Raw genomic sequence first — 24,506 nt, 5'->3', positions numbered from 1 at the left:
GTGTGGAGCTGACTTCTTAGGCCTTATTCTATCCCTCTGTGTTTCGAGGGAGATGGTGAGAGGGATTCTCAGGTACTGCTCGTGTCTCGGGGCAGGGGATGTGGGGCTGAGCCCTCTCTAGGAACATAGAGTATATGATCTAAGCCCAAAAGTTAAGCTTGGGATGGTGGAAATAAAAGCACGCCAACCCCACACTGACAGACATCACATTGTTACTGGAACTCTCACTGTGGTGTTGACATTGTCTCTGTTTTCTGTTTTTTAGCTAAGTTTTTGCAGCCCAGCATGGAGGTTTCAGTTGATCTCACTAGAGCAAGGTCCCAGTCTTCTGGACCTCTGCCTTCTCATGAGCCAAGTAATCAACTTAGGGATGATTTTTAAAAGTAATGAACTGATCTGCAATAATAGCTAATACTCATGGAACGCTGACTGTATACCAGCTACTCTGCTAAAGGCATTTTACACGTATGTCTTGCTTATTCCTCACAACAGCCAAATAAGGCAGGAAACTGTCGCTATCCCCATTTGGCAGCTGTGGGAATGTGGCTCAGAGAGGTTAAGTGACTTGCCTGGATCTTCCTTGGAATCCCAGCTGTGCTTTCCCCCGGCCACCCTGGCTACCCACACTGGGAAACAGGTTCAGCAGAGCAGCGATGGCTGCTCCTTTTCATCCCCTCCACAAAGGCCCTTGCTGGTGTGGAAGTTATTTTATATAAAGGCATTGATTAGAAATTCGCCATTCCCTGTAAGTTTCCCGTTTTAGAGGCTTTGCCCTATCTTGTCTTTAAAACTGTCCACTGTGGAGATCCTGCTTCAAGGGAGGGGTAGCAGGAATACATGATGTGGACAGACGGAACGAGGTGCCTGCAGTCTCAGCTTCCTCCCCCGAGAGTAGAGGGTGGTGGGTGGTGCCGAAAGAAAGCTGCAGATATAGGGGCCATCCACTGTCCTAGTTAAGAGAGTTGCCAACCCAGGCGCTGTGACAGCCCCAACAAAGTCAGTGGCCTGGTAGAAAGAGCAGCAGCTTTTGCAACAGGCAGACCAGGTCTCCTGTCCCAGTGGGACCACTGGCTGGCTGGGTGGCCTGGCCAGGTAGCCGTGCCAAGCACAGAGCAGACACACAGTACAGGCGACATCTCTTTTCTAGGACAAGCTAACCAAGTCTAGCTGAGGGGCACAGTGGACGTAGATGCTTTCCCCTGTCCAGGTGCCGAAAACGGGTGGCTTCTTTGGGTCCACGTCTGACTGCGGTTATTGTATAGAGTAGGTTTCTGCTTGTCATGGTCTCTGACCCTGTGTACCCCAGTGTCCTGGGCTCTTAGACCCAGGCCCAGAGGAGCTGTTCCTTGGTGGAATCAGCTGCGGACTCCTCAGCAGCAAGGTGGGGGCTCCGTGCCCCTCCCTGCTGTCCTGGGCCCCACAGGCATGGACGTGAGAGAGGCTGTGGCCACAGTAGCAGAGAAGCCCCTCAGAGTGAGTAGTCGCCTGGAGAGAGTGCAGCTCTGGACCGGGAGTGAGCTTCTTGCCTTCGCCTTCTCCTCCCCTCACTGTGCTCTGTGCCTGCCTGCCCTCCACAGACTGGTGCGGCATCCGCAGCCGGGGGACACCCAGGCCTGCTGCTGTGTCTGATCATGGCGGTGGGCAGGCTCCAGCTTACCCCACACTCACTAGTGCTCAGTGTCAGCAGCACCCCAGCCCTGCCTAAAGAACCTCACCAACACGTTTTTTGAGATTAGGGAGTGGCAATGGAGGGGCACGTGTTTGTAGCTGGCTGGCCAGGTCCCCTTCAGGCTGCTGCCCCAAGTCCAGCCCCTGACCGTCAGAGATGGGCACACACCTGATGGGGCCCAGGCCTCCCAGGGAGAAAGTGCATCTCTTAGGATGAGGCTGGAAATGCCCCGATGCACACCTTCTCGGAGGGCCCGTCCAGCACTGAGTGCGTGTTAATGGCCCCGGCGCTGTGGCTCGAGTGTGATGCAGTGGGAGTGGCAGTCCTCTGGAGCTCATTTCTCTCCAGACCTATTTCCTGCCACGTCCAGCCACTTCTTATAATAGGTGTGAACATGATGGATCGTTTATCCTTTGGCAGTAGGCCTGCCACTGCCAGCCTGCTGTGCCCGTTGCCTTGGCTGGCAGGTTACAGAACACCAGGGCCACATTTCTGGTACCTTGGCGTCCCCCCCACAGAGAAGTAAAATGTCAGTGGAGCAAATTACTGACCGAATACTTTGGAATCTATAAATATTAAATTGCTCTGGCTTTTCATATAAAATGCAAGCTCTGGTTGGCCCTGGGAGGAGAGGCATCTAGAGCGTGTAGGGGGAGGGGAGTGGTTGCCATTGGAGAGACATATGTCCCCAAGGGGCAGGGCCAGGGCTGACTCTGGGCTGTGGTTGGTGGGGGCGAAGCCCTGGCTGGAGGAGAAGCAGTGGGGAGTAGGGTACAAAGAATGGGGAGGTGGCAACCCCAAATGTGGCTTTAACCCAGGAGAGGGTGTCCTCTGAGTTTTCATTTGCCGTTTTGTGGTTGGGATGCAGGTGGTTTGCAGGCGAGCTTCCTGTTGCATTCTTAACCCCGCCTGAGACCCCAATGTACTGTTTCCTCTGTGCTCTGTCCCCCTCAGAGCCTCCCCAGGCAGCAGGGCTGTAGCCAGCTGTCCTCCCCGCCAGTCCTGCTGCCCCAGCCCAGGCTCTTCCCCTGCTCTGGGTCTCCTGCGCTTGTCACAGCCGATGTGAGGACTCTGCTTGCATCAGTGGCTTTGTGCTGGTTGTGTGTCTATAGCGAATACACTGTAGGGGTTATTCCACTACCTCAGTTCAATTTTGGACTCTCCGCACATGGGGGGGGCATCTCTTTAGGATGGCAACAGTGATCAATTGCTCTGATGTGCCAAGACCCTGTGCCAAGTTCTTTAAATGCCACCCCACACACACACACACCCCTGTCAATCTGTACGCAGCAGGATAAGGCAGGAACCACAGCACATTCAGCAGGTTGCAGCCGAGTATGCTGAGGCCCAGGAAGGCAAAGTGACTTGCTCGGGTCACACACAGACCAAGAGAATTCCGGGCTCTCAGTGGCCAAGCCTGGATTCAGCACAGGGCTTTCCGGTTCCAGACCTGCAGTCTTAACTACGGTGTCCTGGCCTGGCCAGTGTGCTGGGGTGGGAACTGGCCCCTCCTGCTGGGCGGACCTGCTGTCCCAGGCTGGTGGCCACACACGCTCTCTCCCTTGCAGGCATCCCCACGCTCATCGTGCTGGACCCGCAGGGCGAGGTGATCACGAGGCAGGGCCGGGTGGAGGTGCTCAACGACGAGGACTGCAGGGAGTTCCCGTGGCACCCCAAGCCCGTGCTGGAGCTCTCCGACTCCAACGCTGTGCAGCTCAACGAGGGCCCCTGCCTCGTCCTTTTTGTAGGTATGAAGCTCAGTGGGGTCCCAGTGGGAGGACACGGGACAGGATGGACCTCACTTGGGAGATGCCTGTCCCTGCAGCTTGTTCCTGTCACTAACAGTGCAGCCTGGGCCTTTGTCTCTTCCCAGCAGCTTTGCTTTTGACCCCAATGATTTATTCATGGCTTGCCCCTGTGGGAGGTGTTCTGGGAGCTGCCGCTGCCTGCCTTCCTCCTGCTCCCCAGCTGCCAGCTGGGCAGGATAGGTCGGGCTGGGAGGGTGCCCTGGGCCCCCCTGAACAGACCCATTGTTGAAAAGAGGCGGGGCTGCACACAGCAACTGGGAGGGAGGTTGGGTCCCCTCTGGCCACGGCTCACCCCAGGTTGCTCCTGCTGATCCTCTGTGCTCTGATGAACTGCTCCATGGCTGCAGGACACACACACACACACACACACACACACACACGTACACATGCACACACGCATACCCATCCATCCTCAGCTGCACCTCTCAAGCTGTCCTGTCCCACCTTGTCTGCTCAGTGGGTGGCTGTGCTGAGCCTGGGCAGGAGGACACAGGAGCATCCACTCTAGGCTCCCTGCAGCCCCCTGGGATGACCCTGGTTCCTTTTGCAAACTGAGCAGTAGTTGGCCAAGGGCCGCCTAGGTCTCTGCCTTGGGACTTGTTGCTCCCCTCCGACTCACCATGACTGTGGTAGGATTGTGGCTGAGACGCTTCCATGCCCACCTCACCAGGGACTGGGCATGTGCAGCTCCTGTACTTGTTCCCTAGAGGTCTGGTTTGGGGCCCCCGGGAGAGGAGCCAATATGCAGACCCAAGGGAGTTCTTCAGCAAACTGAGGGTGCTGGCTGGTTCTGCACTTGAGGGAAGAAGGCCCCCACCCAGAGCTAGCCTTGGGGCATCATTCACCACGGGGCTGTCCTGCCTGCTGCAGGCTCACACAGCCACACCATGGGGCCGGCTGGGAAACAATTCTGAACCCAGGGACCATTGGGAACTTCATGGCCACCTGTAGACATGGAAGTAGAAAGAGCCAGTAGTGCAGAATCACATAGCGAATTAGGTGTGGACTCAGAGTGTGTCCTGTGGCGTCTCTGTGCACACGGCAGAGCTCTTGGGCATTTCTGGGTGAAATCCCTCTGCAGGAGCCAGCTCCCCCCTTCCCTGTGTTTGCCACCTGGGGGTGCTGCTCTTGCTCTCGTACAGGTTTCTGCAAGCGAGCCCTGGGCCTGGCATGTGGCTGCCCTGCCCTGCCGTTTCACTGAGGCAAGGGATGCCCAAAGGGGGGCTGAGTGTTCTCCCGTACAGTCAGCTGACTCCTCCCAGGCGAGTCCCAGGGTCACGGTGCCATCGCCATCAAAGCTGCTGACTGAATCACAGTCCTCACCTCCTCGCCACCAGTTCTTCTGCCATATTCACTAGGAGGTGAAAGTCCCTGGTCATGGCTTCTCATTCTGTGATTGAGAGAAAAACCGCCAGGGACGCAGGTCCTGGTGTGTGAGGAGTTCAAGGAGGAGGGCGTCGGTGCTGCTCAGGGAGGCGGGTTGTTCCCGGCGGGCCTGGTGCAGGACAGCGCTGTGCAAGTGTGCTTTGCTGCTAGAACGGGGACGTGCGCGTGTTCACAGGCGTGCAGCACACTCGCGCACGCAGAAGGCGTGGCCTGTGTCCGAGGGGACGTTTCCATTCAGGGGCTACACAGATGGGTGTGTCTGCAGCTCGGGCCCTGGGCCCAGGCCTGCTCAGGGGGTGCCACTCTGTTCCACAAGCCAGTGTTCCTTTTTGTCTTTTTCTCTCTCCCCATCACAGATTCTGAGGATGACGGAGAGTCCGAGGCAGCCAAGCAGTTGATTCAGCCAATAGCTGAGAAAATCATTGCCAAGTACAAAGCCAAAGAGGAGGAGGCGCCACTTCTATTCTTTGTAGCTGGGGAGGTGAGTAGAAGGAAGGGCTGGGCCCTGGCAAGGCTGGCTCAGCTGGGGACTTCTAGGACCTGGGTGATACGGGCCCCAGGGATGACCATGACTCTGGGAGGGCCCACAGGCAAACGTGGCTAGGAAAGGTGTGTCATCCGCCATGGAGAGCCGTTTCCTGCCCCTGCTGCTGCCTCATCCTGTAGTTCTCACTGAGGAGCCTCAGAGCAGCAGGAGGCCTTTCCAGGGCTGTTCCCACCCAAGCCACCCACCAAAGCAGCAGCCACACCTCCGCGATGTAGGCATAGTCCGTTGGCGCTGGGTCAGAACCAGCTCCTTGGTGCTTTACAAAGTGTCGGCTCTGTTAGTCCCTCCCACCAGCCTGTAAGCGGATTTATCCCACTGCAGAGATTTGGCTTGGCTAACCCAGGGAGAGTGCTGAGGCTGGAAATCGCTGCCATTCCCAGTCTCTTGCACCCCAGACTGTCCCTCGTGAGGCCTGAGGCTCCCTGGGCTGGACCCAGCACAGGGGTGGGGGTGGGGGCCTTTCACAGGGTGAGAAGGCTGGCCTTTAGGTGGAGTCACGTCCAGCAGGTACCTGGCCCACCCAGGTGTGGGACCCTCCACCCCACAGACATGGCCTCTTTGCAAGTGGTGCAGGCGCTTTGCTTACTCCCCCCCCAACCAGGTGCCCTGTTCTGCGCATGCTCCACCACCTTCCCACCCAACCCGTGTGCCTCCCATAAGCTGGTATCAGCAGACACTTTTTGCAGCCGCCCCTGCGCTGGGGTCCACGTCCTCCGTACCTCCAGTTTGTCAGAGCCCCATGCTCATTTCACACTGCGTTTGGATCCCGGGAGAGGCACAGAGGAGACAGGCGGTGGCCGCCAGACACCCTGAACCATCTATTCATCACCTCCTCAATAGGCGCCCCTGCTTGGCCGCTGGGCCCCTCGCAGGCAGCTCAAGTCAGTCGCCCACCCAGCCCTGGGTGGAGGGGAACAAAGGGGGTTCACAGGCCCTGCCTTGGGCCACACTAGCCGCTCCACACAAAGCAGCTCCACACAAAGCACAACGGAGCTGCTCTGAATTTATTAAACTCTAACCCCTACAGAGTAGCCCAGAGAAAAGATGGGTGCAGAACAGAAAGGGCGAGTGTGGGGTGGGGGCAGGGGCTTTAGAAATGTGTCTGAAAAGGGGCATTTGCAGGTTTTCTATGTACCAGGCACCAAGCCAAGCACTTCACCTGCAGAGCTCCTTTGCTCCTTCCTCTCTGGCTGGGAACATAACCATTGTCCTGCTTCACAGAGGAAGAGAGCCAGGCTCAGAGAGGGGGAGGGACTGCCTGGAGGCCGTTGTTTGCTGGGCTGGGAGTGCTGGCAGCTTGTTTGCCCCTTACATCAGCCCCGCCTGTTAGCGTGGTTAAATCCATTTTGCAGGGGATGCGATCTGGGCTCAGAAAAGTGACTTGCCAAAGTCACACAGTAAGCAGATAGCTGAAAGGGGACTGATGTGAGGTCAGTGTGACTCCAGAGGCAGTGCTCTTCCTCCTTCTGTCCCTGTGGTCTGACAAATGACCTGCCTAGACCTAGAGGGACGAGGATGGCGGGCACAGAAAGAAGGCTCCGGGCCTGCAAGCTGGGCAGAGAAGCCTGTGTCATCCACTGCTCTGATTCCCCACCTGGCCTCCTGTTCTTCCTGTGCACACCACCTGGGCTATGCTCGTGGTGACTTTTCCATTTCTGTGTCCGTGAAGCAAGGTGACATGGACAGGAGGTGGGCTTGGGGAGCTGGCACGTTAGGCACTGACTAAGCCCAGGACTCCGACCCAGGTTAAGGGGGGGGGGGCCTTGTTTCTGCCTTGATCCTGTCCCCTCTGACAGGCAGGAGTTATCCCTTCCAAAGCCTTAACAGGCATTGATACTCATCTCCACGTGGTTTGCTCAGAGGGTGCTGGGAGGGGAGGCAGCAGAGGCTTGGCTTGGTCTGGGCCTCGGGATGGGAATCGGATGCACGGTGTTTGTCCAGGTGTCCCTTCTGTGTGTTTCATGAAGAGTTGTTATTAGCCCCCAAGGAGGGCCTGGGCTGGGTGAAGAGTGCCAGAGGTGTCGGGCCTGCAGCATTGCTGGGAAGCGCTCGCTGTTTCTGGGGGTGGAGGCGGGGAGAGCCATCATCACTAACAAGCCTCCTAAAAGTTTTCCTTTTGAGAAAGGAGTGTGTCTTTCTCAGAAACTGATGAGCTGTGTGAATTTCATACTTCTGGCTCCTGCCACTTAAGGCCGGGAATATCCCGAGCCCTTTCTCTGCAGGGCGGCTCAGGTTTTCCCATTCAGTTTGGAACCTTGTGCATTTTACGGTGAACAACCTCCGGGTGGGTATGTTGAGTCCGTTTTCTCTTGTTCTCCGATGGGAGTCTACAGCGGGAAAGGTAGTCTCAGATGTTTGCTCCCTTACAAATCCTTTGTCCTTGTCCTCGGATTTCTGTATTTGCCTTTCTGTTTGAATAAGGCTTTGTCTAATATTAGGGAACTTCACCTGGACAGCTGCTGGGAATGTCTGATAAATTACTAGGGTCCTTTTCAGATGAAGGCAGGAACCCTGTATAAACTTGCCCAGAGTTTAAGTAGCCTCTGTCTGAACTGGCCGGCTGGGCAACTTGTGCCCTCCCTAAAACCAGGGGCTTAAGGCAAAGGCAGTGAGCCGTTTCTGTTTAAAAACATTCCAGAGGTAAGTCCAGATTGGCCTCAGATAATCCACAGTGGGGCTGCAAATAATTGAGAGTTGGTCGAAAAAATAAGCAATCAAAGGATGTCACATTTTCAAAAAGCAGAGGACACCTTAAGTTGCATTCATGCTAATCTGGTGGTTTTGGGGGGGGATACAGAGAGAGAATTTTACAAAGCAACCTCCCCTTCCCCAAGGCAGGGAAGGGTCCCCTGCTCCCCATTCTAAGAGCACACTTCTCCTTGAGGGGGGCCTGCTCTTCAGGGTGCCAGAGCGGTCCTGCGTCTATGCCATCTGGGGAGACTGGGCCCAGGGGACTCCCTACCGTCTTTCTTTAAAATTTCTTGGTTTTCTCTCCTTTCTGGTGACGTCAGGATGACATGACTGACTCCCTGCGAGATTACACCAACCTGCCCGAGGCTGCTCCTTTGCTCACCATCCTGGACATGTCGGCCCGGGCCAAGTATGTGATGGACGTGGAGGAGATCACCCCTGCCATCGTGGAGGCCTTTGTGAATGACTTCCTAGCAGAAAAGCTCAAACCAGAGCCCATCTAGTGGGGCTGCGGCCTCCTGGGACATTATTTAAAACTCAGTCTTCTTCTCCCTCTGTCCCTTCCCTCCACCCTTGGACTTCTCCAGCGTGTCCTGAATCACTCAACCCAGTGTCCATCCTCTCTGTGGTGCCTTGTTTCTGCATTAACTCCTCAGCCAGCACCAGGGTGCCCATCCTCCCAGCAGCAGCAGCACCCACTGTGTTTGGAGACTCTGCTTGGGATTATCATGGGGATGGCACAACCTGGCCAGAACTGGACTGCGTTACTCTCTCAAAGTCACTAGCTCTCGGTGAAGGGCCTGCCAGGGCGTTCTTCAGCAGAGCGAGCGTGGAGGGATGACGGCTCGGGGCTCTGACTCTGGTGTCAGCACACACTCAGAGCCTGGGACAGCCAGCGGCACTGCCCAGTGACACACGGACACGCAGCTGGAGCAGAGAAAGGGCTGTGGCCTCACTGGGCATCAGCCTAGTGCTATCGGTGAGACTGTCCTTTTCTTAGCGATGTAGTCATTCTTGGTCTGAGGGGAAAACAGCAGCTTGTCAGTGTGCTCTTGGGCAGGGCATTCCAAATCTAAAAGGAAGCTTATGGGGTCTTTTTGGTGAGAAAAACAAGTAGCTAAGGTAATGGTTCCTATGGCAATTGCCTACTTTTATTGGCTGGGCTCCTGTGTGATATGAGCTCCTCATTCCTTCCTTATATCTCTTTCTTCCTTGATCTTGACCTTCCCCAAGTTTCTGCTGCTCATATGAACAGCTCCCACTACCTTGGAGTTTTGTTAATGAATTCTTCCCCTTGGACACCTTCCAAGAAACTCAGCCCTGAGTTCTCAGAGGAGCACGGCCCGGCCAGCGCAGACCTCTCTCTCAGCCCAGCTCTGTGCCCAAGGCCGCTGGACCTCTGCCGAGGTGTCTGCGCCCACCTTTGGTTACCCCTGTCATTCTCTTTTCTTTTCAAAGCATAACTAAAAAGAGACAAGAAACTACCAGAAGCCTCCCTTTTTCCTAAGAACCGGCAGAAGGAGCCGTGCCCTGGGGTGGGAGTGAGGGCAGAGGGCATGTCAACTACAAATAGGCCCTGGAGCCCCTCTGCTAGGCCCAGGTATTGTAGCTGGGCCTCTTATTTGGACTGAAGTGACCACAGAAAGGGAAACAACAACTCTGTTCCTAGGACCTGGGGTGGAGGGCTTTGGCCCAGGTACTCACGGGGTTTCATCCTCCTCAGTCAGGTGTCGGGCTCTTTAAACAGTCCTGGGCCTTACTGCTCAGCACTCAGCACTCTGCCAAACAAAACCATTTATTTGGAAAACCCAGCCCCTCCAATAAGCTGTTGACACTGTTTTTTCCTTACCAAATCAGATTGTTGATTTGTAGTTCAGAGGTACAAAGTTAGTTGGTAATTAGACTGTTATTTGATGTTGCCAGCCTGAAATGCAACCACCTAGTAAGAAATAAAGCAGGCATCTCTGGACATTATCAACCACGTGGCATTTCCTGTCCTCTTTTTTTGCCTGTGCTGCTCTGATCTGTTAGAGGGTGGGCAGGAGAGTGAGGGACAGAGAGAACCTCGTGATTTTCATTGATAGCTGGTAGCTGTGTTCTAGTATTTCTGAGAAGCCCAAGACCTAACATAGTCATCTGTCAGATCTTCTTGGTTTCTAAAAGCAAGGAAGCTTGTTTGGATTAAAGCGCCAGAGGCAGATCCTTCCTGGAGCTCCCTATCAAGCCACTCTCTCTCCTGGTTTGACGTGGCCCTTGTTGGAGGGTGAGTCCCCAGATTACACATCACTGTGGACGTTCGTGCTCATTCCCTTCCTACAGGGGAGCCAAGCACTCTGAAGCCTGAGAGAGCCCGTGGAGGAAGCACAAGGAAGCACGCCTGGGTCTCCCTGTGAAGAACGGGGCGAGTTGGAGACCTGTAAACCGAGCTCTGTCCTAGGGCTAGAGGCTTCTCCGGAACTCTGCCAATGTCCCCCTTAGGAGGCGGGCTGGGTGGGGGTACAAAATGAGGCCAACGTCCCTTGAGAGATGGGCAGGATTTCTGTCCATACCCTAGATTGTGATTTTTCAACAGAAAAATTAGGCCATTTGTGATACTTTGGTGGCCTGTACTGAGCTGACTCTTCCGAACTACCAGCCACTATGTCAAACTGGACCCTTGACACCAGAATTCCCTTCTTAGGGCAGATCTGTGGGTTTGTTAAGATGGGTGGGGGAAGGTTTACTAAAAAGGTTTAGGTTTATATAGTGACTACTTTGGGGAAAAACATTAGGGAAGAATTTTTCACTGACACTTCTTGAGCATCAGTGAAATAATTAATCCCTTTCTTGATAGTGCGAGAGATCTTAAAGGTTATTGATGTACACAAAGTGGGTGGCATGATAATTCCTACCAAGCAGCTCTAAAATACCTTCAAATTCATGTTGCTAATTAGAAGCAGGTTAAAACACCAGCTGTGACACAGTCAAGGGCTTCCGCCAGCAGCCGGGGAAACCGTGCCCTAGAGGTTGAGCAGGAAGGTGGCTGTAAAAATGCCACCCTAGGGTTCCCAGATTTGTGTTCACCACAATGACTTCCAGATCCCATTCTACCTATTCTCACAACAGAAATGAGGTTTTTTGTGGTTTTTTTAAACATGTCTCCCAACATTAAAAATCTATTTAAGAAAAAGGGTGTGCATTCTGGATTATCATGTACAGTGGGCAAATAAAAACCAGCTTCTTTTCCAGGAGTGGGGTGGCTTCCTGCACTTGCTCCCCCTGCCTCCAGTGTGTCCTTGGAATCAACAGCTATCACTTACCCGAGCAGAGGGAGCCGGTAGTTTTGGCATCAGCCAGGCTTTTAGTGGTAATTTTCAGCCAGACTTTGTTTTTTCCTGTTGCCTAATTAAAGACACTGAAAAGCTGTTCTCCCTTCCTGCTGCCTCTTTCCAGGGCAGCAAACTGAATTCTGCAATGACAGACACAGGGTGTGGCTCGGGAATGGATCAGTGGGACTGAATATGGTGCTGCACCATTTAGCTTAGGGAGGACACACGAGTAGAACGCTGGGCACTCAGGATTGTGGCCCTGGGAGGGACCTGAGTGTCTGGTCCTGCTCCCTTGAACCACACAGGTGCAGGCGGGCACACTCTGTTCCCAGTGCCATTGCCCTGGCCACCCTGGGCAGGCCCATGCTTGGGCTCCTGATAGGATTGGAGTGGAATGCCACCATGGTACAGACTGCATGTGGGCCCACAGAGGTTCAGCAGTGTCCGCTGCAGCTTCTCTCTGGGGGCTGCCTTGGGAACCAAGGACTGATCTGGGGACCCTGAGCTCAGGGAGATCTTTCACATTTGCCCTGTGGTGGTTGTATTGAAGAAGTGAACACCTTACCTACATCGCTCATTGCCGATGCTCACAGGGACAAGAACACACACCCTGCTTTCCTTCAAGCAGCCTGCTTAAGTGAGAATTCTTTGGAGACAAATAGCTTTAACTATTTGTTGCCTATTAGCTTCATTGTTAGTGCTAATGGTCTGTGAGCATATGTGAAGGGTGAAGTATTTTGCAGGAAACAAGGCTTTTTATCTTGGTTCTGCCTCATGCCTAGGGTCTCTCCTATGGAGGGATAGGACGTAAGGGTGCTCCAGGTGTGCCTCGTGTGTGAAAGCACACAGGTAAGTGCTTACTGTCATGTGTCTCACCCCCTTGGTGCTTTGGAAAACTTCCCAAGCCAGGAATTGTGTTAGGTTTGGGGGGAACTTGTTCTGAGGGACCATTGGATTTCCATTAAATAATGTACCAACTCATAAAAGCTTGGTCCCCAGGCCTATAGGCAAAATGTGCAGCCTGAAATAGGCACATCTAGCCTCAAGTCTGGATTCGCGGGTGCTCGAGTCTTATACAAGTAAGTCACCCACTCGTCCTAGAACTAGGATACAATAGGAGACATGATCTTAGGAACCAAGGCCCCCAAAATCAATCTCCTTTGGATATCAGGGGACATGGAAGTCCCCAACCAATCAAGAGCCACTGTGCAGGCTTGCAGTTAGTATGTGCTCCCTTCACATCTCTGCTGCAGTGCAAAGGAGGCCGAGGGAGGAGGCTGAGGCCAGAGCTGCAGCCATCAGCTCCTCCCCCTCCCCAGCCTTTGTTCCCCTCCTGCATTCTGAGGAGGCAGCGGCTTTGGTAATGGGCCACCTAGACTCAGAGGTTTCTACTGAAAAAGTAGCTCTTCCCTACAAACAATATTGAGAGCGTAGTAAGAACAGAACCAATCCCATCCGTCACACACTCGGATGTTCAGTCATCCCTGGCTGTTGTGTCAACAGCACTTCCTGAGGCTTCCAGCGGGGGAGGGCCTGCCTGAGGCTGCTGTCTCAGCTGCTCGAATGTGACATGGTTCCTTGGTTCAGACACTAAGTCATCCAATGCAATAAGCCAGCTCACCCATTCATTTGGCTTCTGGCTTATTACATTTGTACATACACTGATGAAAATAGAGGAAATAAGATTTTGGAGTTTAAAAATGGTACATAAGTGCTTCCTTAAGAAAAAACGAAAACGTAAAAAACGGTAAGTCCTAGTCAGGTCTGTTCCCGAGGGAGCCCCAGGCCCCGCAGCACAGCTGGGGGGTTCCAGCGCTAGCCACGGACCTCTGGATGGGTGCTGATTGCGGGCTCTCCGTGTGGTGGAATGGCCACAGCGCAGCTAAATGCAGCCCAGCTTGGATGGTGGGGACATCTGGTGTTGCTGTTAACCCTGGGGCAAGTGGTAGAAGGTCCCAGGTGGACTCAGTCCCCGGAGGGCCGCTTAGCTTCTGGATCTTAACAACCAGGAGGAGCCCGCAGCTGTGGCCGGGCAGCTGTCCTCCCCTGAAGCCCTAACTGTAGGGCCAAGCGGTGGCTCCCGCGGTGAGTTCCAGGCTCTTCTGGACATCTGCATTTCACCCAGAGTAGCTTTCCCAGAGGCTCCCGTCAGAGGGAAAAGTTACACTAATTTCTTTTGCTGCGGCCACCTCCCATCTCTCCACTTTCTCCTCGGGTTTGGTTCCAGTGTCGTCCTCTGCCTCAGACTCTTCTGCCGAGACCACGTGGGACAATCTGGATGGGTCTCCAACTTTAACACCTTCGAGCACAAATGGCTTACAGAATGCTCTCCCTGGTAGAAGGAGACTTGACTCCATCCTCTTTCCCCACTTTTTCAACAACTTAAATCCTGGAAAAATCCTGACCCCTCCCTCTAGCACTGGGAGAGGGTTTTGAGGCGTGGCCTGCCACCTCGTGGCAGAAGTCGCTATTGCAGCTATACGTCAACAAAGGCAAGGAGGGAGCCTGGCCAACATTCTCACAATGTTTATCTTTCAGTCAAGCAGTGTTTTTCTTGTCATGTATTGCTCAGTTTTTATTCCTATTTACTGGGAAAATGTGAGAACAAATGTTGCCTTCGAAATCGAGCAGAATTCAAGATAGTAATTTTCCAACATCACTCAACAAATAATATAACCACTTGCTCTCCTGTAGTCATTTAAAAGAAAATTTCCCTCCCTCCCCTCCTCCACCCCCTCCCTACATCACACCCACGAATATACAAAAAGAACTCAGATGGCATTGTATGGAAGCCACTGACTATAAAGTAAATGGGATGTAAATTTCCTTTCCTGTACTCAGGATGACAAAATGGGTTTAGAATTATTTGTATCTTGCATTGCTTTATTTTTCTAAACAAGGATAAGGTATGCGATATGTTCTTTCACTGATTTTTATTTTGTAAAAAAAAAAAATCAGTGGGAATATAACCCAGGGCCACAAATTACAGACTGGTTTTATGCTGGAAAGATGTGAGCTTCCTCTTAGTGCCTTCTGTTTCTTTAGCACTTGAAGGTGTTGAGGGAGACCAAATGCCAATAGGGTGTGGATCGAATCTGAGTTCTCCAGCTGGCTTTCAGACTGAGCCTGCTGGTGACAGTGTGATCCTCTTCAACTCCTGTGAAGTTTGCCGACTGTGTTCAGCCTCTGTGAGCACCAGTGCAGTATAAAGGCTTTGGCCCCTTCTACTTTCTAAAACCTGCCTGGGGATGGAGTCTCAAGAATAGTCCGTGGGCCACTTGCATGGACCATCTGTGTGGGGCTCTTGGCAGCCCCAGACCAGAGTGGGGGCACCAGCTTCAGGCTGCTCAGCCTGGGAGGACACAGCCATCCAAAGAGCATTATCCCTTAAAACACCCCTCGAACATGCCAAGTAATCCCACCCTGCTCCCTGGGACATGAATCATGCTTGATCATTTGGTTCTCCCAAGAGGAAGTTTTACTTGAGAGTTGGGGAAACAGAAGGGGAAGAAGGCAGGGTGCGGGGGAGGGCATGTTTTCCCCAGTCACACCGGACACCTCAATTGACCTCCCTGGAACAAACAACTAAAGGGCTCCCAAGGAACTCAAACCATTATGGGAGCCACTCACTGTACAGGAGGGGTGTGGGAAAACTGCACTGCTAGTGTCACCCTCAACTCCAACCCTATTCTTTGTAGTTGCAAAAGTAGTGCTTAAAATGAACCCCATACTCCTGTCCACCCACCCCCTTCCCACGATACTTATAAACAGTGATTACCATCAGCGCCAGCCCTCACATCCCTGGCTATACCCTGCCTGGCACCTGGTAAGGATCCAGCTTGCCCTGGTCCCCTGGGGGTCTGAGAGAGCAGGGTCCTGCTGCAGTGTTGTGGGCCCAAGGGCCCCAAGCTCTTGTCCTCAGAACCTCACCTCACAGGATTTCTGTGTTCACACAGCATCCAGGAATGTTGGCATTTTCCTAAGCAATTCTGTTCCTCTTTAGGGGAAGAGGGAATTAATTTAAGTACATCCTGGTGGGACTGCAAACTAGTGCAACCTCTGTGGAAAGCATAATGGAGATAAAGAGATACACGTAGATCTACCATTTGATCCAGCAATCCCACTACTGGGCATCTACCCAAAAGAACAAAAGACACTCTATAAAAAAGACATCTGCACTCAAATGTTTATAGCAGCAAAGATGTGGAAACAACCCAAGTGCCCATCAATACATGAGTGGATTAATAAAACGTGGTATATGTATACCATGGAGTACCATTCAGCCATAAGAAACAATGGTGATATAGCACCTCTTGTATTTTTCTGGATAGAGCTGGAACCCATTCTACTAAGTGAAATATCCCAAGAATGGAAAAATAAGCACCACATGTACTCACCATCAAATTGGTTTCACTGAACAACACCTAAGTGCACGTATACGAATGACATTTATCGGGCACCAGGCAGATGGGAAGGGGAGGGGGATAGGGAAATACATTCATGAGTGTGATGTGCACCATGTGGGGGATGGACATGCTTGAAGCTCTGACTGGGGGGGGGAGGCGGGACAAGGGCAACATTCGTAACCTAAACATTTGTACCCTCATAATATGCAGAAAAATAAAAAATATATAAGTACATCATTACATTTAACCAAAAGTGACATATAAAGTAGAACAAGAGGGACCTATAATAGTAAAAACAGTGAAGCTTTCTTGACAGATGCAGGCTTAAGGTAAAGATTTAAAAACTCAGTTTCTTCCTTTTCTGCATAGAGTCCTCAAAAAGATATCTGCAGAGGTGCTAAGGTATGCCACCACCTGTGGAATTATTGATACTGATATATAAACAGTGGCTGTTTTAAGCGAAGGCTACAGCAAACAATCCAAGACTGACACATCCAAGCCCAAAGAACAGCCAGCCATCGAATGCAAGACCTGAGCTCTTAGCTTGCTGAGTTATTAATCTCTTAACAATGTCCTCATCACCAGCCAAAGATGAAAAGACAGGCACTGAGACCCACTTTAAAACTTTGTAATGTAATCTGCTAGCACTATACTTCACAGTTTATTTTCCATTGACCAATGATCAGATGTGAGTTACTTAGCCATGACCTGTAACTAGTGCTCCATGACTGCAAAATACCCACCAGCTGGTGGGAATTCCTCCCCACCCAAGATGACGCCTTCAGGAACTTTCTGGGCACAAAATGCTGTTAGCAGATTTTTTCACACCTTCCTCTTGCCTCCTGAATGTGGCTCATGAAGCTACAGTCACTGACTGCCAGCCTCCTAATGATGTGCCAGGGATAGGAGAGGGCAGAGACATCCTCAAACCAAGAACTCACTTCTGTGTCCTCTCTCAGTGGTAACTCCTGTCCCTGCTCAAGTGTTCTGCCTTTAACCGTAGTTGTCTTTTCCCTTCAAAGAGCAGGATGCTTGCAGCCATGGCCGAGTTCAGGCTGTCCACACCAGGAACGACGGGGATCAGCAGCCTCTTCCCCCCAGTGCTCTCGGCCAACTGCAAGGACTCCAGGCTCACCCCGTGGGTCTCCCCACCGATCACCACAGCTGCTGGTGCCTCTGTCCAGTCTGAGTCATAGCTCTGAACCTCAGCTTCAGGGAGCCAGCCTTTCTTGGCTCCAGTTTCTAAATCCTCCTCCTCTTCATACTTGCGAAACTTCAGGAATCGCCGATCACACGCCAAGCCACTGTCACTGGCTTTATAAGACATTTGGGCCTGAGCATAAAGGCCACAGTTGTCAGCCACATAGACCCGGGTGTCAGGGGGCAGGTAATTGGGCACTGTCTTCCATTCTAGATTATTGATAATGGGCACCTGGAAGTGTGCACCCATACCTGCCCGTAGCACTTTGGGTTCCCAGGCATCCACACAGCCTAGAAAATAAAAAGATAGGATACAATCCAGATTTTATGAATCTTCCCAAACTAGGGAAATTTGGAGTAAATCACATTAATTCTGGATGAGGAGATAAAAGTTCCTCTAATATGGCCTTTTGAAAGCTGGGAACTTTTGCCTCCCCAATTATGGACGGCATCCGGCAAATGGACTATAGGGTTAATTCCCACCAGTGCTGAAAAAAGAGTTAGTCATCCCCTCAACACTTTCCATACACATGTACTGGATATTGTAAAGATGGAAAGGAAGTCTCCAACCTCAAGTAATTCATGCTATAGTGGGTGGTGGCATTGGGACGATATTTAAACAGATGACTACAATATCAGCAGTAATTGATATAAAAGCAGCATGAACAGCGTAATAGAAAACCCATGTACAAAGCAGGGCAATCAGGAAAAACATGTAAGAGACCACAACACTGAGTTGGCTGTTGAAGGATAGGAGGATCTTGTCAGAGAAAGGCCCAGGCGAGGACAAAGTGAGAGAAAGGGGGAGTGCCATGGTCTAAGAATTGCAAGCAAGGTGAGCAGGCCAATTAATGGGTGGGAGAGGAGATGGGAAGCAGGCAGGGGCCAATTTAAAGGAGGCTAGGTATGCTAAACTGAGGAGTTTTGGATTTTATCACAAGACAATTTAATGCCATTGAAGGATTTTAGGCAGAGCAGTGACAGAATCAGATTTATGACTCAAAAAGACCCATCTGGCTTCAATGTTCACTCTGGAGGAGCAAAGACATTAGAGATGGGGAAGTGAGGGGTGAAGCAACTGCAGTAACCCAGGCAGCCTTGTCACTCCCACACATCGTCCACCCACACTACAGCAGGAAGGCTGGGAGAACGTCACTCTCACATACAGTCACGTGCTAAGCCCAACCACGCGGGTACTGGCTGATGGCCTTTCCCAGTGTCGGCGACTCACCACGGGCAGGCTGGGCGAGATGGCCTCACGGTGACTGCATCATCTATCTACTATCCTCCTCTAACTTGTTGCACAAGTCTCCTCGTGACAAGTTATTTTCAAAGTTAATTTGTAAAACTTCAGGAGAGATTAGGCAAATCAGATTTAAAAAGGAGAATAAGAGAGAGAGAGAGAACCTAACAGTGCTCACATATATGCCCAACATGGGCTTTCCCACTCACAGCAGGGAACCAGAGATGGAGCTGGACTAGATGCCACAAGGTGAGGAAATGGGACGAGAGGTGGGTCCATACCTGTGAGAGGAGCTGTCTAGTCTGACTACTCTACTAGCCATGATAAGGGCAAAGGTGACTTCTACCCTCAGCCTCATCCCCTTGCTACTAGGCACCACACCAACTATTTCCTCTTTCTTTCCCTACTTCTTACACACCAGCCATCAGTACCAATGCGGAAACCACACTGCTCGGATTATGTAGATCCGTTTCCCAAACCACACCTGCTATCAGTGCACGCAACAATGGGGCAAGTAAGCAGGCACTGATAATGGAAGCCCAGCACCTAGCTCTCACACCGGAGCATCTAACTCTCATGCTGGCAGAGTAATGTACTCCAGCAAGGCATGGCTGAGGAAGAGTTAAGAGGAGCAATTTAGGCAAGTCTCAGCAATGGGCACCATTATTAGTTGACACTTAATGGTAGCTTGGGTGTTTCTGATGAATGATACTCCCCCTCCCCTCCGCCCCCAAGGTATAATAGGCATTTTAGGCATGTCCTGACTGTTAGGCAAGTCTGTTTAGAGCCAAACCTATTAATCCCCATTTCTGATGAGAAGAGACAGAAATGTGATGAGGCTAATTTGTGTGTAGAGCGTGTGACCCACCCTGAGGCTAAGGGAAATGTATTACGACTGTATAATCACATCCTGTTGATATCATTCCTTTCATGGGGTTCAGAATTCAAGAGTTAGGAAGGTCTCATATACCCAACAATTTGGGAATGCAAGATCATTAAATAAAGGACTTGAACTAAGTGTTAAAATTGACATCTATTTCTTTTCCCTGACTGATTTAAAATTCTTCTTTAATAAACTAGCAGGTTTCAAAATAATTTAAAAGATAACCAACATTTACTAAATTACTTATTGCATGTTAGGCATGGCATGAAGTACTTTATGTGCATCATCTCACTTAATCCTCAAAATAACACTACCAGGGAGACTGTTTTTTTTTTTTGTTTGTTTTTTTTGGTTTTTTTTGAGACAGAGTCTCGCTTTGTTGCCCAGGCTAGAGTGAGTGCCGTGGCGTCCTAGCTCACAGCAACCTCAAACTCCTGGGCTCGAGTGATCCTTCTGCCTCAGCCTCCCGGGTAGCTGGGACTACAGGCATGTGCCACCATGCCCGGCTAATTTTTTATATATATATCAGTTGGCCAATTAATTTCTTTCTATTTATAGTAGAGACGGGGTCTCGCTCCTGCTCAGGCTGGTTTTGAACTCCTGACCTTGAGCAATCCGCCCGCCTCGGCCTCCCAAGAGCTAGGATTACAGGCGTGAGCCACAGCGCCCGGCCTGAGACTGTTATTAATCCCCCTTTACAGATGAGGAAAGCAATGCTTAAACTACTGCTCACGGACATATAGCTATTAAGGGGCAGAGCCAAGATTCGACCCTATACATATTTGCCCAGAGCCCTGGTTCACTTAAAAATGGCCAACCAGTTACCTGAGCACCAAAGGTGCTCTTACCTTTGGTGAGTAATACTTTGCTGCAGCCTGCCCCAGCAGCAGATCTCAGAATTGTCCCCAGGTTTCCAGGGTCACGGAGATTGTCACAAATCAACAATAAAGGCAGTGAATGGTGAAGCTGTGTCTTTGGATATGTCATCTTAACATGGTCAGGTTTGGCAAAAATCCCTGAGGAAACAAAACAGGAAGATTCACTTATCTGATGTGGGCATGAGGAATAGTTGCACTTTTCATTTATTTAGCATTCTTTATATATTCTTAATTACATAGAATACATGACTACACTCTGAACAAATTCAAACAACATAAAATTCTACCAGTGCCACTCTCCTCCCTCAACTGTGTTCAGTCTTGGAATATATTCTTTCAGAACTTGTTCTATGCATCTACCTACATATATGCACATCTACCCATATATAGGAACCTTTTATTTTTTACCTTTTATTTTTTTTAGAGACAGAGTCTCACTCTGTCACCCAAGATGGAGTGTAGTGGCGCAATCATAGCTCACATACAGCCTCAAATTCCTGGGTTCAAGTTATACTCCTGCCTCAGCCTCCTGAGTAGCTGGGACTACCGATGCACACTACCACGCCTGGATACTTTTTATTATAGGCATGGGACACTTGCACCCAGCAGGAGCTTTTATTTTTAACATAAAAAATAGTATACTCCATATATTATTCTGTAATTTACTTACTCAATAACATAACATGTCTTGAAAAATTTAACATTTGAAGCGACCTTATTCTTTTAACTGCTGCATGTTATTTTATAATGTGAATGTACCACAGTTCACTTAGTTCTTCCCCTCTTGATGGTTAAATTTAAAATTGTCCCCATTACAAACAATGCTGCAATGAATACCCTTCTATGACTTGTGCCTATGTGCAAAAATTTTTCTAGCATAAACCCCTGTAAGTGAAATGGACAGTGTGTATTCTTAATGTTAACAAATAATACAATTTGCTCTCCCCACATGCTATTTCAATTTATTTATTAAATACATCAGGAACTAGTAAATACCTGTTAAGAAACAGCTACAACCTTTGTCAACAGAGGGTCTATTATTCCATTTGTTTCAATTTTTGCCAGTTTGATAGGAAATATGGCATTTTATTATTTTAACTTGCATTTTCCCTGATTACTAAGGAGACTGAACTTTTTTTTTTTTTTGAGACAGAATCTCACTCTGTTGCCTGGGCAAGAGTGCAGTGGTGTCATCATAGCTCAATGCAGGCTCCAAGTCCCGGGCTCAAGCAATCCTCTTGCCTTAGCCTCCCAGGTAGCTGGGATTACAGGCATGCACCACTACACCTGGCTAAGTTTTTAACTTTTTGTAGAGACAAAGTCTCACTATTATACCCAGGATGGTCTCAAACTCCTGGGCTCAAGTGATCCTCCCATCTGGGACTCCCAAATTGCTAGAATTATAGGTCTGAGCCATTGTGCCTGGCTAAACATCATTTCATTTTTTTTTTTTTGAGACAGAGTCTCACCCTGTTGCCCAGGCTAGGTAGGGTGCCATGGCGTCAGCTTAGCTCACAGCAACCTCAGACTCCTGGGCTCAAGCAATCCTTCTGCCTCAGCCTCTCAAGTAGCTGGGACTACAGGCATGCACCGCCATGCCCAGCTAATTGTTTCTATATATTTTTAGTTGGCCAATTAATTTCTTTCTATTTTTTGGTAGAGACGGGGTCTTGCTCTTGCTCAGGCTGGTTTCAAACTCCTGACCTTGAGCGATCGGCCCGCCTTGGCCTCCCAAAGTGCTAGGATTATAGGTGTGAACCACCATGCCTGGCCTGAATGTCTTTTCTTAACTGACCATTTGTGATCCTCTTCAGTTAGTTCCTTCACTCACTTGTTTCCTCTTCTCTGATCTGTCTTATTTCTATAGCCTTTGCTCATTTTCACACTAGGTTTTTTTAATATTTGTAGGCTTAAATTAAATATTTAAGACTTAAGACTTATCTTTCACTGCTCATCTTAAAATTCAAAGTACATTCCTAAGAAAAAATCTGAATTAAAAATCAGCAGCACTATCTTAAGGACATGCTCTGCAAAGTGCTCTGCAAAATGAAGGGGCTGTGGGTGCAGTGAAGGCTAAGTCACTTCTAAGTTCTCATGCTGGAGTCCAAAAGCTTGGGAGTTTTAGAATGGGCACAACCATTTACCTCATGACCTCTCTGTCCTCAGTCTAATACAAAGGAGTACAAATGGGGCTTGAGGATACTTGGAAAAAGGAAAACCTTAAGTGGCCTCAGTGAAAAATTCTCTCCTTATTTAATAATCTCTATACTATATCCTTCATCTTCCAAAATTTTATAGAAAGTATTTAGGGGACAAGGGAAAAACTGGAAAAAGGCTATTATAATATTAAAATAAAAATGGTTTTTAGGTATATGAAATTTCTATGGTGTAGATGAAGTTATTTGTGTGGGTATACTACTTAGCCACAATTTTCTTTTTGAATGACAGCGTTTACTGGTAGAAGTGATGATCTTTTTTTTAGGTCAAGCATCATTCTAAATTTTATACACACCCACCCACCCACCCACACACACAGAGTAATATCAAATAAAGATTAAATTCTCTTTGGAACATGCTCTCAAGGGACTATATAGTTTTTAAAATTTTTACTACCATTTTGTTGTATATAATTGCTCCAATAAATGAGCTACTGCCTGAAGTTAGTAAATGAATAAAGTAGTACTTGTACTGAAACACAACAGAATGAAAAATTTAGGATTCTTTCCAAAAGACAATGCAGGTAAAAAGCCTAACCTGCCAATGGAGGCAATGGAATAATATTAGACATCTGTGTGCTATAAGAGATCCTACACTTAAGAGTCACAGTTGGCCAAAAAACCATTCAAAAGAGTAAAGAACTTTAGAAGTCCTTTAACTTCTACTTGAATGTCTATGGTGATGCAAACCCACTACTTAGAAAGGCCCTACTTACATCACTGGGTTTTAGAGAATGCCTAAAGTTTGACAGTAGTGCTAGTTCCTATGAATTTCTCTCTTTGTCCCCCTCAAGTCTAAAATATAACAATATCAGGATAAGCCGAATATAAAATTTTTAAAGCCATGAAATGATGAAAGTAGTAATAATGATGAAGGAGGCTACTTAAGTCCAAAATGGGCTGGCCAGTGTTAGATCACATGCCCAAAGTGGGAAGCACAGTAAAAATCAATGATGCTTTCACTGAAGCATGGAGTGGACATTAGACAGGTGTAGCTAATGAGAGTATGATTACTTGGTGTGATAACTCTAGGTACTTTAGTCCTCCGAGTTCCCATCCTGAGGTCCAAGCGCTCTGAGTGTAGGGGCACAGATCATTGTAACTCGTTGTGTTACAGACACAAAAGATGGTCCACCAGAATTTCCTTTCCGGGTTACAGTTCAAGGATGGAATCAGTGAACCCACTATAGGGAATACACATGTACAAGTGGTGTGAGAAGACCTGGCCTAGATGTTAGAACCTTGAAGATAACTCCACCTCCTCCAATCGTCCCTTACCATTCAAGAGAAACCTCTACACTTGTTGTCATTCAGTTCTTAGATCTTAAACATAACTCCAATGTCAAAAAGGTATAAAGAATTTATCTTCCCATATGCAGATAAAAGACTTTCTATACACTAATAAATCACTGACCCATTATTCCTTGTGGCATTACTAGGTCGGACCAATCCTTGATATCCTCAAATTTCACCTTAATGAGGCTGACACCTTTCAGCTTATCGACTGGCAGCTCCTTTATGTATTCCAGGCGGCTAAAGAAGAAAACTTTCGGCACAGCTCCAGCCTTGAGAGCGTCAGCAATAAGCCGGCGACCTTCCAGCAGGATCTTCCCTTCCTTTTCCCGAAATGGCCTGGACTTAACTATTGTCATTACACTGCTGTGGGTGGAAACAAAAAGACAAGTAATTACCAACATCCTCGTTACTAAGACACACCTACTTCTAACGGGCTTACAGAGCTTGGCAGAGGCAGAAACAAATTCCAAAGAAGACACTTATTCTCCTCTCTGTGTATAATAAAACCCAGCAGGTTGTACTGTAAAAAGTCCTTCAATCAGGAATAGAAGGTTAAGGTCCCGCTGTGAAGCGGGAACGGAAACAAGAACACTCAAGCTTCAGGAACACATCACCTCAGCCTCCTGTCCCCGGAAAAAGCCTTATCGTAGCGAAGCCCCGACTCTTCCCAGGTGTTGGGCGTCTGGGATGGAGACCCCTGAGGCGTCTGTTTCTGCTGCTGCCCGTGGGAACTGGCCTCAGACGCCGCCTTGCGGGGCTGCTTCGCAGGAGCACGCTTCCTTTCCACCACCTCTCCGGATGGAAACACCACCTTCACCGGGCTCCGCCGCAGCGCTCGGACCCAGCGCCGCGCCTCGACGTCCCAAGACTGGACCACCGGCAGCAACGGTCGCATGGTAAACCACACACCCCGCGCCGGCGCCGCCATCTTCCCCGAGCCGCGGCCTCCGTCAGGAACGCGCGCCGGCGGCGGCC

At 49.8% G+C, this 24,506-nt stretch overlaps 2 protein-coding genes across 4 annotated transcripts in view; one reads left to right on the top strand and one right to left on the bottom strand.

The window, feature by feature from the left end:
- Positions 1 to 10,082, top strand: part of NXN (nucleoredoxin) — a 144,991-nt gene extending 134,909 nt beyond the window's left edge. The window contains exons 6-8 of the mRNA XM_012740561.2: positions 3,238 to 3,417; positions 5,220 to 5,344; positions 8,422 to 10,082. Coding sequence (XP_012596015.2) covers positions 3,238 to 3,417; positions 5,220 to 5,344; positions 8,422 to 8,604 — 488 coding nt within the window. The 3' untranslated portion in view covers positions 8,605 to 10,082. The remainder of the gene's footprint in view (positions 1 to 3,237; positions 3,418 to 5,219; positions 5,345 to 8,421) is intronic.
- A 5,499-nt stretch (positions 10,083 to 15,581) lies between these two features.
- Positions 15,582 to 24,503, bottom strand: MRM3 (mitochondrial rRNA methyltransferase 3). Of its 3 annotated transcripts, XM_012740565.3 has the most exons (4): positions 24,146 to 24,503; positions 23,650 to 23,894; positions 19,990 to 20,157; positions 15,582 to 17,306 (listed from the first exon to the last, which is right to left on the bottom strand). In XM_012740565.3, the coding sequence occupies exons 1-4, from the start codon at positions 24,457 to 24,459 to the stop codon at positions 16,771 to 16,773; spliced, it is 1,263 nt and encodes a 420-aa protein (XP_012596019.1). In that variant the 5' UTR covers positions 24,460 to 24,503; the 3' UTR covers positions 15,582 to 16,770. The 3 variants fall into 3 exon arrangements, with proteins under 3 accessions (XP_012596019.1, XP_075850396.1, XP_020136829.1); XM_075994281.1 differs by lacking the exon at positions 23,650 to 23,894 and having other exon boundaries at positions 24,146 to 24,234; XM_020281240.2 differs by lacking the exon at positions 24,146 to 24,503 and having other exon boundaries at positions 23,708 to 23,837.
- Positions 24,504 to 24,506: the final 3 nt, after the last annotated feature.

The sequence above is a fragment of the Microcebus murinus genome, chromosome 18 (assembly GCF_040939455.1).
Source record: "Microcebus murinus isolate Inina chromosome 18, M.murinus_Inina_mat1.0, whole genome shotgun sequence".
NCBI classification, from domain to species: domain Eukaryota; kingdom Metazoa; phylum Chordata; class Mammalia; order Primates; family Cheirogaleidae; genus Microcebus; species Microcebus murinus.
The sequence above is the reverse complement of the archived record's forward strand: the minus strand, read 5'-3'. Positions and strand labels throughout refer to the sequence as shown.